Source organism: Anser anser (genome assembly GCF_964211835.1).
Source record: "Anser anser genome assembly, chromosome: 14".
NCBI classification, from domain to species: Eukaryota; Metazoa; Chordata; class Aves; order Anseriformes; family Anatidae; genus Anser; species Anser anser.
The window spans coordinates 6,067,559-6,079,903 of NC_139735.1; the positions used below are offsets into that span (position 1 = coordinate 6,067,559).

At 61.3% G+C, this 12,345-nt stretch overlaps 1 protein-coding gene across 5 annotated transcripts in view; it reads right to left on the bottom strand.

Moving 5' to 3' along the window:
- The window catches only part of CAMK2A (calcium/calmodulin dependent protein kinase II alpha), a 28,309-nt gene that overhangs the window by 1,809 nt on the left and 14,155 nt on the right, over positions 1-12,345 (bottom strand). Inside the window, exons 12-19 of one of the 5 annotated variants that reach the window (XM_083798839.1) lie at positions 11,457-11,499; positions 9,924-9,964; positions 6,546-6,578; positions 5,417-5,465; positions 4,512-4,587; positions 3,652-3,746; positions 3,082-3,310; positions 1,114-2,871 (exon numbers count right to left, since the gene is read on the bottom strand). In XM_083798839.1, the coding sequence (XP_083654965.1) occupies positions 2,868-2,871; positions 3,082-3,310; positions 3,652-3,746; positions 4,512-4,587; positions 5,417-5,465; positions 6,546-6,578; positions 9,924-9,964; positions 11,457-11,499 (570 nt within the window). In that variant the 3' untranslated portion in view covers positions 1,114-2,867. Of the gene's footprint in view, positions 1-1,113; positions 2,872-3,073; positions 3,311-3,651; positions 3,747-4,511; positions 4,588-5,416; positions 5,466-6,545; positions 6,579-9,923; positions 9,965-11,456; positions 11,500-12,345 lie in introns of those variants that run through there. The other 4 variants (XM_083798840.1, XR_014572408.1, XM_083798841.1 and 1 more) reach the window with 4 other exon arrangements.

Here is a 12,345-nt window from a genome sequence, read left to right on the forward strand (position 1 = left end):
GCTCGTTTGGAGATGCGCTGGGGATACAGAAACCTGCTCCGGAGGACCAGGGCAAGGTGGGGAGAGAAACCAAGCAGAACAGACCCCTAAAGTGCAGGTGCTTAACGCTGCCACATCAGGCAGGTTGGGAAGTTGGGTCTTCCTTGGTCAGGCTTCAGCTCAACTGGAAGACTGGAAAGAGTTGAAACCCCAGACTCTGCTTCCCTTTGAAGGATCAGGAGCATTTTGGGTGTTGCAAGGACATCCAGATGCCTCCAAAATAATCTGTCCCTGGAGAGATGACGGTAGGGAAGCCTCACAGAGGAGAAACAATCTCCAAGAAGACAGCTCAAAGCCTCCCTGGAACACAAGATGTTCTTCTCTAGCAGTGACCACCCAAAGAGGGCTCAAAGAAAGGAGATTGTGCCTACCCCAGCATATCACCTGTCACCTCAGCACACCCCGCTGCAGCCCCAGCCCAGCCCTTTTTTTCTGCCAGCAGCTCCAAAACCAGGCTGAGCCCCACGGCCCCCACGCAGAGCCCTGCCGTGGCCTCCTCCTTCCTCTCACATCCATCCCCGAAATGCTCCCAACGTCGGGAGGTGGATGAGGCACTCGCCACGCTGGAGAGGAGGAGAGAGGACTGTGAAAGAGCCAAGTCCTTCCTTTAAAAACGAAAAAAAAAAATCAGCACTACACGACTACAGGAAGAAAAATGGGTCTGTAAAAACACCCCAACTCTACCTTAAAAGCTAATCCTCTCTCTGAATGGATTTCCCCGCTTTAGGGGGCAACTCGTGCAAGCCAGCCTGGGTCCGTGGTCAACCAGCACAGGTCCACCAAGGGCACACGGACACGTTTGCACCCATGGGGGACCTGTGGGATTTCTCCCCCCAGAAGGCATCTCCTGTGCACACTGCCAGCAACGATCGCAGCCCTGGCATGGCGGGACATGGCCAACACCTCTCTCAGCCTCTCACTGCCCCAACGCTTTGGGTTTCTGCCCCTCCATCCAGTGGGAAAATATTTTTGTAGTCTGCAAGGACGTGGCTGCATTACACGAGGCAGCCATCTCTGCCTAGACAGAGAGCAAAGCATTCAAAACCACAGAAAAGGCAAAATACACGCTCAGAATTTACATGGAGAAAACATTTCCTTTTTTTTTTTTCTTTTTTTCCTTTTTTTTTTATGTCCAAAACAAGCGTTGTTTTTTTTTTTGTTGTTGTTGTTCATTTCTTTGTTTTTCAACACACGCACCGTCTAGAAAGTTAAACGCCATGCAGATGAAGAGAGTGCAGCTAGAAAGTCCCCGGGGCAGCGGCGCTGCAGGAGCCCCACGCCAACGAGCAAAGAGCTTCCATCGGAAAAAGAGACCCGGAAACGGAAGGGTTGCCGGAAAAACCTCCGCCCTCGCGCCTCTCAGACCTGACGGCAAAGGGGCGAGACCAAAATCCCCCTTCCCGGCCCTGCTTTCTATCCTGAAAAACACATCCTGGTGGCTCCGAAGAGCCCCTGACGCCTGGTTTGCCCTGCAGGCAGCCCTGCGGGTGCCCCAGGGACGTGGGTGCCCTGGGGACATGGGTGCCCCGGTGCTGGCAGCCCCGGTGGGAGCAGCACGGCAATGCAACCCCTCTCCAAATGTAAACGCAACGAAAAACAGCAACCCCCGAAAATCCCCCCCCACCCCCCACCCTAAACAGTTGAACGTTTCTAGTTATTACATAAAGATCCATTTCAGCAAATACTCCAAATCAAGTTACGAAATACACGGTAGGTCGTTTTCTTTTTTCCTATAAAAAGGCATGCGCTCAAAGTAGAAGATAGCTAAAGGCTTGTTTGTTTCTTCGAAGCACGACCAGATTTCTGCAGAGTTTTGTTACTAAAGCTTGCATTCCTCGTCTTCGCTGGAAGGTGTCGTGTGGGCGATGGCGGATTGCGTCTCGAATCGGTGGCCAGCTCGGCTGCCCTGGCCCTTGTGCCGCGGGGAGCTGCGGGTGCTGCATGCGAGGGGCTGGGGTCAGGGGTCCGGAGGGACGGGAGGAGGGCGTGGGGGCGATGCGGGTGCCCCAAGCCCTCCGGCAGGGCTAGGAGAGCCAAGCCCTGGGGTGCAGTCGCCTTTCTCCTCCCAGATTTGCTGGTCCCTGCTCCCAGGGGAGAAGGGAGGAAGGAGGGCGAGCGGCCCTGCTCAGCTCGCCGGGGTGCAAACCTACTTACCCTCCTGGGAAGGAGCCGGCCCACGCTCCTCGGGAAGGAAATCGCCGGGTTGCCTTTACTCACCCCTCCGCGCACACACAGCCCTCCTCACCCGGGGCGCATGGACGCTGAACTTTTTGCCAATGGTTTAAACCCAAGTTCCCCGGACGAGGCTGCCGGGAGGGAGTGGGAGCCCCGGCGGCAGGCGAGGACCTCGATAGCAGCAAGGCAAAATCCACAGGTACACAGGGGGGCTGCGGCACAGGGTGGCTCCAAGCTGCCCCCGCGCCCTCCTCTTCCTCGGGGAGCTCCCAGCGGAGGCAGGGATGGAGGCGGACGACGAGTCCTATCCCAGTCCAAGGGACGTGCCGGGCTGCGGGGCCGTGGGGGGGCCAGAAATGCCATGCAGCCCGGGGGGGGGAGGCTTTTGCCCCGGCAGGCGCCAAATGCTGAGGTTTAGGTTCGTGGTGTCTCTTGTCTTCGTTCATGCAGAGGAAGGGGGCCCGGCGGGTGGGGACGGCGGTGGGGTGCTTGCGGGCGCCGGCGGGGCCGTTGCGTGTGTGCGGTGAGAAGCGAGGGGTTGTTCCAGCGGGAACCAAGCAGCAGAGCCAACAGCCAAAGTCCCGTAGGTGAAGTCGGAGGGGTCTCCCCTGGCACTCAGTCAGTGACAAACCCGACACGGGCCGGACCGCGCTTCAGCTGCAAAACACCAAGGGGCAGAGCAGGATTTTGCTTCGGCCACCCCTTTTAGCGGAGCATCCCGCTCCCACCGCCCTCTCCTTGCCGTCGTCCACCTCCCGCGCCCCGTGGGGCAGGATCCCACCCGATTTGTCCCCCGGGTGCTATGGGGACCCCATGCTTTTCCCCCCGTGCCCCCCCCGTCCCATCCCCGGAACCTCACAGGCTTACTGCGGTAGGACGGAGGGCGCGCCGGATCTGTGGAAGTGGACGATTTGCCATTTGCCATCCCGGCGGTGCCAGATGCGGGTCTCCTCGGACTGGGCGGTGCGGGGGATGCCCCCCGCGTCCACGTACTGCGTGATGCGGATGTAGGCGATGCAGGCCGACTCGTCCCCCATCAGGTGGATGTGGGGGTTCAGGATCGTCGTGTGCACGGGTTTGCTGTTCCGGGACCACACTGGAAAGGGGACATATAGGGTGGCCTGAGGAAGGGGAAGGGCTTTGGGTGGCTCCTCCATGCGGGAAGGGGAGATCCTGGGGTTAGGCTCTCTGCCTGGGGGGGCTGAGTAAATGATGGGCTCAGGATGGGTTCCCCTAGAGAGCATCTAACCGAACAGCCCCCTGGCATGTCAGCATGGCCCTAGCATGCTCGATTCACCTCAAGCTGGGATCTCCCAGCTCGGAGGTGCTCCCAAAGCCACCCGTACCCTCCTCTCCCCAGCAAGCTGCTGGAGGTCAAGGCACAGACGGGCCCTGGGAGGTGGGAAGGGTCCCTAGGCAGGCAAGGGGGCCGCTTACGGTTTTCGAAGTAGAATCGATGGAAATCCAGGCCTTCCACGAGGTTCCCCAGAGCCTCAGGCTCGAAGGCAGTCATCCCGGGGTCACACATCTTCCTGGGGAGGCGGAAGGGGAGAGAAGGGGAGAGGTTATTGCACTGCTCCTAGCACGGCAGCCTGCCTGGGTCCTCAGGCAGAAGCCGGACCTGGTCCTGGCCCCGCAGGAAGCCCCCCACCCTCACCTCCAGCCCCTCAAATTCACCAGGACCCCAGTGAGGTGAGGTGAATCCTCCCTCGGTCGCCACCTCCCATTAAACCTCCCAAGGTGCTGCCGCCTTCTTTGTAAGAGGTGAGAGAAAAACAGCAGGGAAAAAAACAATTCTCTCTGCTCTGTATCAAAATATCCCCACTGCTGTCCTCTGGAACAGGGATGAGGCCCTGCACTCGCTCAGAAACAGCTAATTAAATCGGCCCTGGACGCAGAAGAAACATCTTGTGAGGAGCATCAGCTCTGCAAGCAGAAAGCAGGTCTGCTTCCAAGCTGCCTGGGGCAGTCCGCGTGTAATGGACACCGCGGATGTGATGTTCCTTCTTCCACCATAAATCACATTTACAGTTATTCATCTTTCTGCAAAAGCACAAAATGGGCTCATCCGTGCTAATGAGACCAGAGCTGCGCTCACAGCGGTGTGGCAGAGTTTGGGAACTGATGTCCCCTGCTTCTCCTGGACGGTCTCCATGCCCCAGTGCCACATCAGCCCGATCACCCTGCTCACGGCAGTGGTTGAACCACGAGGGTTGTGCTGTCGTGGGGGGCACGAGCCCCTCAGCACCCACTCCGGGATGCTGAGCCCAGCCCAGAACCGTGCCGGGCACACTCACGTGTAGGACTCAAAGTCGCCGTTGCTTATTGCTTCGATCAGCTGCTCTGTCACCTTAATGATTTCTTGCTTCCTCACTGTTGGTTTAAAGGAAAATAAAAAGGGGAGAAAAGCCACAACACCCGTGTTATATTATCCGTCAGATATTTTTGGCCCCTAGGAAGGTGGGGATGTGGCCAGCCTGGCTCCCACCCCCCTGCACCCCAGCAGACAGGGAGAGACCCCACAAAGGGGGTCCCGTGAGGCCGCTGCCCAAGATGGGATGTGCAACCCTGGGCTTATTAACGAAGCTCTGTTTAATCAGTGCCGTACCTGATTTACTTATTTATTTGTTTTTAAACTGTGGCTAATGAGAGGACGTGCCAAGAGTCACTCCTAAAGGAGAGGAACCCCGTCCCCACCCTGAGCATCGCCCCTCGTGGTGTCCGCTCTCACCCTGCCCCATGTCCCGTTAGCGCACCAGCCCCAAGTCCGTCTTGCTTTGCGCTGGGATCACTTCATCGAGTGACTTCACAAATTAGCACCGATAAATTATTCCCTGGGTTATTCTTAGAAAGCTGGCTCGGGCGGGCGGGCGGGCGGGCGGCAGGGATTTCCCCGGAGGCTTTTCCCCAAGGGCCATTGGCCTGGGAGCAGCCCGGGAGCCCAGCGGGAGCGCAGGAGGTCCCGTGGGGACCAGCCATGCCAGGCATTTCCATGACCACTTTCAGGGAGCTTCCACATTTTTGGGAGCCCCCCCTGCTCTCCAGCACTGTCCCAACTGCTCCTCGCAGACAGACAAACCACCCGTGCTGGCATTTCGCTCCGAAGGAGAGGAGAGAAAGCCGCTTCTGAACGGCCCCAAGGATTCCCAGGCTAATGACCCCGGGGTGCCTCTGCCCACCTCTCTCGTGCCCCCGCAGGTACCTTTGGTGTCTTCATCCTCGATGGTGGTGTTGGTGCTCTCCGATGATTCCTGAGCAAAGAACAGAGAGGAGACGGGGCCGGTGAGCCCGGTCTTCGCCCGGCGCGAGGAGGAGCTCGTGTGTCCGACAGCCCCCCGAGTCCGACCCCACAGCGCTCGGCTGTGCGCATGGCCGGCGACCGAGGGCAGCGCCAGCAGGTCCAACCCGTCCTCAACCTCAGCTCTATCGCATCAGAGAGCCCCCCCCCGGCCCCCTGCCCTTGTAGCCGAGGGCACGAGGGCTGGGCTGGGGAGGGTCTCGCAGGGACGGCGCTGCCTTTCCTACCGACGCCTGCGGGGACAGAGACGGGGCAGGTCCGGGGTGGCCTGGCGGGGTGCTAGGAGGGGCAGGGAGAGGGGCTGTGCAGGGGTGGAAGACACCATGTTGACTGTACGAGAGAGAGATGTACGAATTCACAGCGAGGAGGAGCTGGGATGAGAAAGAGGGGGACTGTGCAGGAGTGAGAGAGACCACACTGACCGCAGAGTAGGGAGAGAAATGTACAATACAACAGAGTGCTTCCAAGACCCACATGGACCACCGAAGGCTGAGACACGGCTCTTTCAATCAACAGCTGAGCAAACTACACAGATTTGGGGTGGGGGGGGGGTACTGACCCCCCCCCCCCGTCTCTCTCCAGGAGCCCCATCAAGGCGACTCTGCTAGCGGAGCTAGAGCAATGGCCCTGCTAGCTCTTCCCAGCAGAGCCTTGCTGATGTATTACCCAGAATACCCCGATGTAGGTTGGCAAGGTGTCCCATGACCATACAGTCCCCGCAGAGGCATGGAAGGTGTTTCTCCAAGGCTCCTTGGACCGATGCAGCCTGCAGACCTGAGTCAGGAGAACTGGGAGAAACGGCATGAGAACCCATCAGCAAGAACCAGGGCTGGCTTCCCACCAGCTGGTGGCCAGCGAGTGCCTGCACCAACCCTGTTAATGGGGTTTGTGGGTGATACGGCTTTGAGGATGTTCCCTCCAACCCCGGTGTCCCTTCTTCCCTACCCCGAGGTAACTTCCAAAAACGGGGGAAGGCTGGAACATGTGGAGAGGCCCAGCAATATCAGCATTGAGGAAGACGAAGGACACTCACCATTAACTGAACGCTGGAACTGGACTTTCTTTTCTGGAAAAACAAGGAGAAGAGATGGAACAGGAAGAGACACAGAGTGAGAAAGGCAGAGAGCAGCACGTGAGAGGCAGCAGCTCCTGAGCCACCCTCCGTGGTCCTCGTGGAGGGGCGAGCGAGGGGCGTGGGGGCCAGCCTGGTGCTCCTGGGGGGACGTGCGAGCGCACCGGCGGTGCTGTGCCGGCTCCCACCCGCCTTCCTGCTGGCACCTTCCTCTCCTGGCCTGCCACAGTCTCCGTTGCTGCTCACCCCAAGGACCTGGTTAGTCTGAGGGTCTGCTAGGAGTAGGTGGCCGCCCTGGTGGCTTTGTGCTCAGGCCACCACGCCGGTGGGAGCAGCCACCTGTGCCCAGGGTGAGCACCAAACAGGGGGCTTACAGACTGGGGCTGCCCTGGGCACCTCTGCCCGTGCTGCTGGCTGGTGCGCTCACCCAGTTAGCGCCGTCGCTTTGGACCTAGGATTTCCTCCAGCACCGAGCCGGCTGCTCTAAAGCCAGCGCGGCTATGGCTGCGTGGCCCTGCGGGGCAGAGTGCCACATGGGGAGCTGTCCTGGTGCCTCGGGTTGAGACACATCTCCTCCAGAGAGCAGCTCTTACGCATGCACGTTTATCTCGTCCTCGACCACTACCACTGGGCTGTAAGGCTTTGGGTAAGAGCCCATAGCCACGTTTCTGCTTGCAGTCCCCAGCCCCTCGTGGACGCTCCTTCCTGTCCGTGCTCCGCTGCCCTCTCCACCAGGGCACCGAGGGACGTGCGCCCTGGCCTCGTGCCCTTTCTGCTCCTCCAGCTCCCAGGGGACAAATCCCAGCTGGCGACGGGAGGCACCGAGGCAGGAACTAGAAGCCGCAGTGCCAAACCAGGAGCGTTTTACCAGCACCTATAAAAGGCACCGCTCCTGCCTGCCCCGCCGGGGGAAGAGCACACACTGTGCTAACCTCTCAGAAAAACTCAGGTAGCGACCCCTGAGGGCGTACGGATGGGCTGGGGCGTAGGGACTGCTCGTATCCACCCCCCTCACTGCTCCCCTCGCATCCTGAGGGGCTCCCACCGGCATCATCACCGAGGCTCTCCCCTCCTTCGCTGGGCCCTGCGTTAATCCTCAGCCCTCCTTCTCCAGGAAAGCTGATGTCCCACAGGGCAGGGCGAGCTGCCGTGCTTCGGGAGGAACCCCGGGGGGCCGGAGGAGCCGGAGGAGCTGCGGGACGGGCTCCCAGCCTCTGCTAACCAAGGACATGACACGGGGCAGTAAACTGCAGAAGTTTCAGACGCAACAGAATGCAACACAAAGCAGTGACCGCGTCGGGTCGGGACATACAGTAACAGGATGCGACACGGGGCAGTGAGCTCATTAATTTAGGACGGGACAGGATGCGACATGGGGCAGTGATTCCATTAGTTTACAATGTGACGAGATGGGACACTACACAGGGCAGTGAAGGTATCGGAGCTGCTGGGACCAGCAGACCTCCCGGAGACCCCAGAGCAGGGGTGGAGAGGAATTTCTGGTCCCGTGAATGCTTTCTGTAGGGGGGAACCTCCCAGGGAGGGTGCTTGGAGACAGGGATGTGCCTGCTCCCTTGGGGAAGGCCAGCACAGCAGGTTTCTCTGGGTGGGGACAACTCTTCCCACATCAAACCATGCGTCATCCTGATCCCAGCCCTGCTCTCCACGCAGGCAGGACACTTCCCCTTCCCTCCCCACCTGCCCACCCACCCATGCATGTTTCCAGGCTCCTGCCTGGCTTTCCCAGCGAGGTGGAAAGAAACGAACGGCGCCCGGCGATGCCCTGGCATCTTCCAGGTGCCCACAGTGGCCACCAGAGCCTCGGCCGCAGCAGCCAGCCCCCCTTGGCCCTCTGTGTGCCCCGGCGAGGGGGTTACGCTGCATGTCCCCCCCCGGGCTGAGCGGGAGGAGGTGGGGATGGTAACGATGGAGGTGCCCAACACCACAGCTTGTGGGGAATGAGCCTTGCTTGGCTTTGTCTTCTCCTCCTCCATGCTCTACGGAGCCTCTCCAGCCGCCAATGCTGGAAAAAGCAGCTCGTGGTTGCTGTCCCCTGTGCTCCAGCAGCTCACACCGAGCCACCTCTGCCCGGGGGATCCCTGCTCAGGTGGCACAGGAGTAGCCGGGGCCGCAGAGCAGCAGAGGAAGGCTGGCAGGGGTGGCAGCTGGCTTGTGGTGGCTCCCCTGGGGGCTGTCCCCTCTGTGCCAGCACCGCGGTGCCAAACCTGCAGTGCTGTCCTGGAAGGCACGTGGCATCCCGACACCACGGCCCAAGGCAACGTCCCCTCGTAGCAATGCAGCCCAGCAGCTTCATGTTGCAGCACAAGGCTGCAGGGCCACAATGTGCGTGCGTGTGTGTGGAGCTGAGCCCTGGTCTAGAGGGTTTTGTGTTGTCTCAAACCTTGCGGGTTTGGCTTGTCCCAGCCACTGGGTCTGGAGCAAGTGGGGGCAAACAAGCCATGCCCAGACCTCCGGTTCCACTGAACTTTTGGACACAGGAAGGAAGAAACCAGATGAGGGCTCTGCTCTTCCCAAACCCTGCACCTCTCACAATCCAACAGCAGGGTCCCGACAAAAGGGACGGAGGAAAAAAAAACCAGGCCGTGCTGCAATCAGGGTCCGGAAGCTGTGCCTCCCACCTTGCGTCCCTGCCCTGGGCTGTGGGGATGTGATCGCACAAGTTCTCTGCTGCTGAGCGATATTTGTGTCCGTGGAGGCACAGGTAAGGAGAGGAGGACCTCCACGTGGGCCATGCCTCCCGCAGAAGGATGGCAGCTCGCTAATCCCAGGTCTCCTCACTGCCAGCAGGATTCCCCTGCCTCCAGGAGCCACCTGGTCCTGGAGAAGAGCTGTGGCAACCCGAGGGCTCTGCAGCCCTCGGAGCACCGGCTGGTTTCCAGCACATCGCCAAGCTGGAGCCCTCGTTTGCTCTGTCTGCAGTGGGCACAGGGGCCTGGAGCAGCACCAAGAGGGTCAAACACACCCGTGTGCCCCACCTGGGGACAGGGCAGAGCTGGGGGACAGCCCAGCCCAGCCCCGCCACCCACGGCAGCAGGACCGTGCTGGGACTGGGGAGATGTGACCACCGGACGGCTGCCACCAGCCTGAAGCCACAGCCTGAAGCCTCTCTCCCCTCCTCTCCCTGCTGCTGGCTGCAGCGCCAGCTCCTTCCCTTGCTGCACTGCAAAGCCTCCACGCTGCTCCGCTGGCCCGGGGACACGCTGGTGGCCCGGGGACACATGGAGACAGCTGTGCCAACAACCGCCCTCCAAAGCGCACGGTGCCGCGGGGACCCCGCCGCCGGCACGGGAGCGGAGGGGCGGGCAGGAGGGGGCTTACCTTCACGCCGTCATTCTTCTTGTTGCCACCGCTCTTGCCTCCTGGAGAGAGGAGGAAGGAGGTCAGCAGAGCCAGGCAGGGCACCAGGACCAGGAGGCCGAGGATCAGCAGCATGGTGCCGGGCGGCAGAGCCCCACGGGTCTCCTCCTCTTGCCAGCTGCACCCAGCACAGCCCCAGGAGCTCAGGGCTGACCCCGCCGACACCGTCCAGTCCCTCCGGGGTGGCTCTCCACGAGGGACATGACCGTCCCCGAACGTCACGCCGAGTCCGTGGGGGTGCCTCGCACGGGGAGCCCGCGGGCGGGCTGTGCCCGGGGGGTGCTGGCGGCGCGGCGCTGGAATGGGCCGCCCGCCTGCCGCCCTCTAATTTTAGCCCCATGCTGCCGGGATCATGTGCTGCCGGCCTGCCGGCCCGACAGCTGCAGCCCACATTTTGACAATGATGAAAAGCAGACGCCTTCCCCGCTGCCCACCTCCGGCTGCCGGCCATGCCCCGGCTCCCCCCCCCCCCCCCGGGCCGCGCAGGGGCACCCCGCACCCCGAGGCACCCATGGGTGGGAGCGGCCCCACGCCGGGTGCTGTCACCCAGTGCCCCAGCTGGGGTGGGCGGCAGGGACAGGCAGCCCCTGGGCTGCGCAGGGATGGCAGGGCTACGAGAGAAGCTTTTGAATTTCCTGCCCTTTGATGCTTTGCGCCTCCCGTAACCGGATCCCCCCCAGCTGCTGGACTCCTCCAGCCCCGCACACGCTGCCCACAAGTGCTAAATATGTCAGCACGATCCCCCCACGACAAATGCGGATACCAGCCCCGGCCGGGGACCTCTCCCACGGCACCCGGCCGTGCCGGCAGCCCCCATCTCCCCCTGCCCACCCCGACACCCAGCTCCTGGGGAACCTCAGCCAAGCTCCCCCAAAAGCTGATGCCAAGCCACCCAGCCGGCGTGCCGCGCTGTGCCGAGGCCTCTCCCGGTGCGCGGGCTGGGCTGCCGCGCTCTGTCCCTGTCCCTGCATCTCCGTGCAGCCTGGGGGATGTGGGATGCAGGGAGGGTGGGCGTCCCTGTGGGATCTGTACCCTCCTGACTCAGGAGGGCAAAGCAGGAGGGGCACAAGGGACCCTGCTGCTGCAGTGGCACTGGGAGACTTGTCCACCGCTCGCCCGGTGCTGGGAACGCTGTCTCGGAGGCTCTCTCCCTGCACCGCAAACATCTCCAGGAGGGCGCAAAAGCAGCTGCCTCGACCCCTCGCCACCCCCAGCACCCACATCACTGCCTGGGCACAAGTAAGATGTGTGGGTGCACACAAATCCCAAATCCTAAACCTCTGGGGAGCCTCGGACAGACACCTTATCCACTGCACTCTGTAGAGGCTGGGCAACCCGTCCCTGTCCCCACCACCTCACCCCACCCCACAGAGCACCCGGCTGCACCCACAGCCCCGCTGAGAGCCGGGGGCAAAGCCGCCTCTCCACGGCCCCCATGGGCCTGCCCTGGGCACTGGCACGGGGTGAGGAGAGGAGCCCGGAGACGGCACCTACCGGAGAAGTTCCTGGTGGCCAGCATGGTGGTGAGGATGGCTCCCTGAAACACACGGAAGCAGAAGGGAAGGGGGTGCAGGGCCCTGAACACCGGGTCCCCATGCCCCCAGCCCCACGTGTCGCCTGCCCCCCGGGCTAATATTCTCCTCCTGCCATCAGAAGCAGCCCTCGGTACCCAGCTCCTTACCCCAAACGCTATGGCATTGGGTTGCATTCTCCAAAACCTCCTTCCATCGAAGATTAAAGGGGTATTAAACAACCCGGGGCACATTTTAGCCTCATTCTGCCCCGCTCTCAGCCCAGGCTCCGTCGGCCAGGGCTGGCAGCTGGCGGCGAGGGGAGCCGCCGGCAGCAGAAAGGGATTTAATCGCGCTGGAAGCAGTGGGGCAGGGGTTTCTCATGGAAGCCGTGCAAAGAAATAACATCCAGAAAAATGTCCCCCCCTTTCTCCGGCTGACTCGACTAACTAGTTGCTCAGCGGATAATGAGATTACTCAGGACTAATTGCCTACAGTAATGGATTACTATTTTGGAGTGTACGCCTGAACTAATTCGATTACCTGTCTAGCTGAAGAGTAATAATAGTTTATAGCCAGTTTCTTTCCCTGATAATCACGTTAGTAGCCTGCAGCTGCCCTGCTCTGGGGAGGCTGTGGGAAGCGGTCGTGGCACTGGTCTGGAGGAGATATTTCCTTTTGCAGAGCCACCTGGAGCCCCTTGCCAGCCTGGTGCTGCCAGCTGAGGCTGGGTGGCACCCAGGGGACAGGAGCCTCATGGAGGGACCCGGCTGGGCGGGGAGATGGAGATCTCAGAGCTGCAAGCCTGTGGGGCTGCTGGACTGCGTGAGCCAGGGGGGTTTGCCCCAAATCTGGGAGTTTGCTCCTTGGCT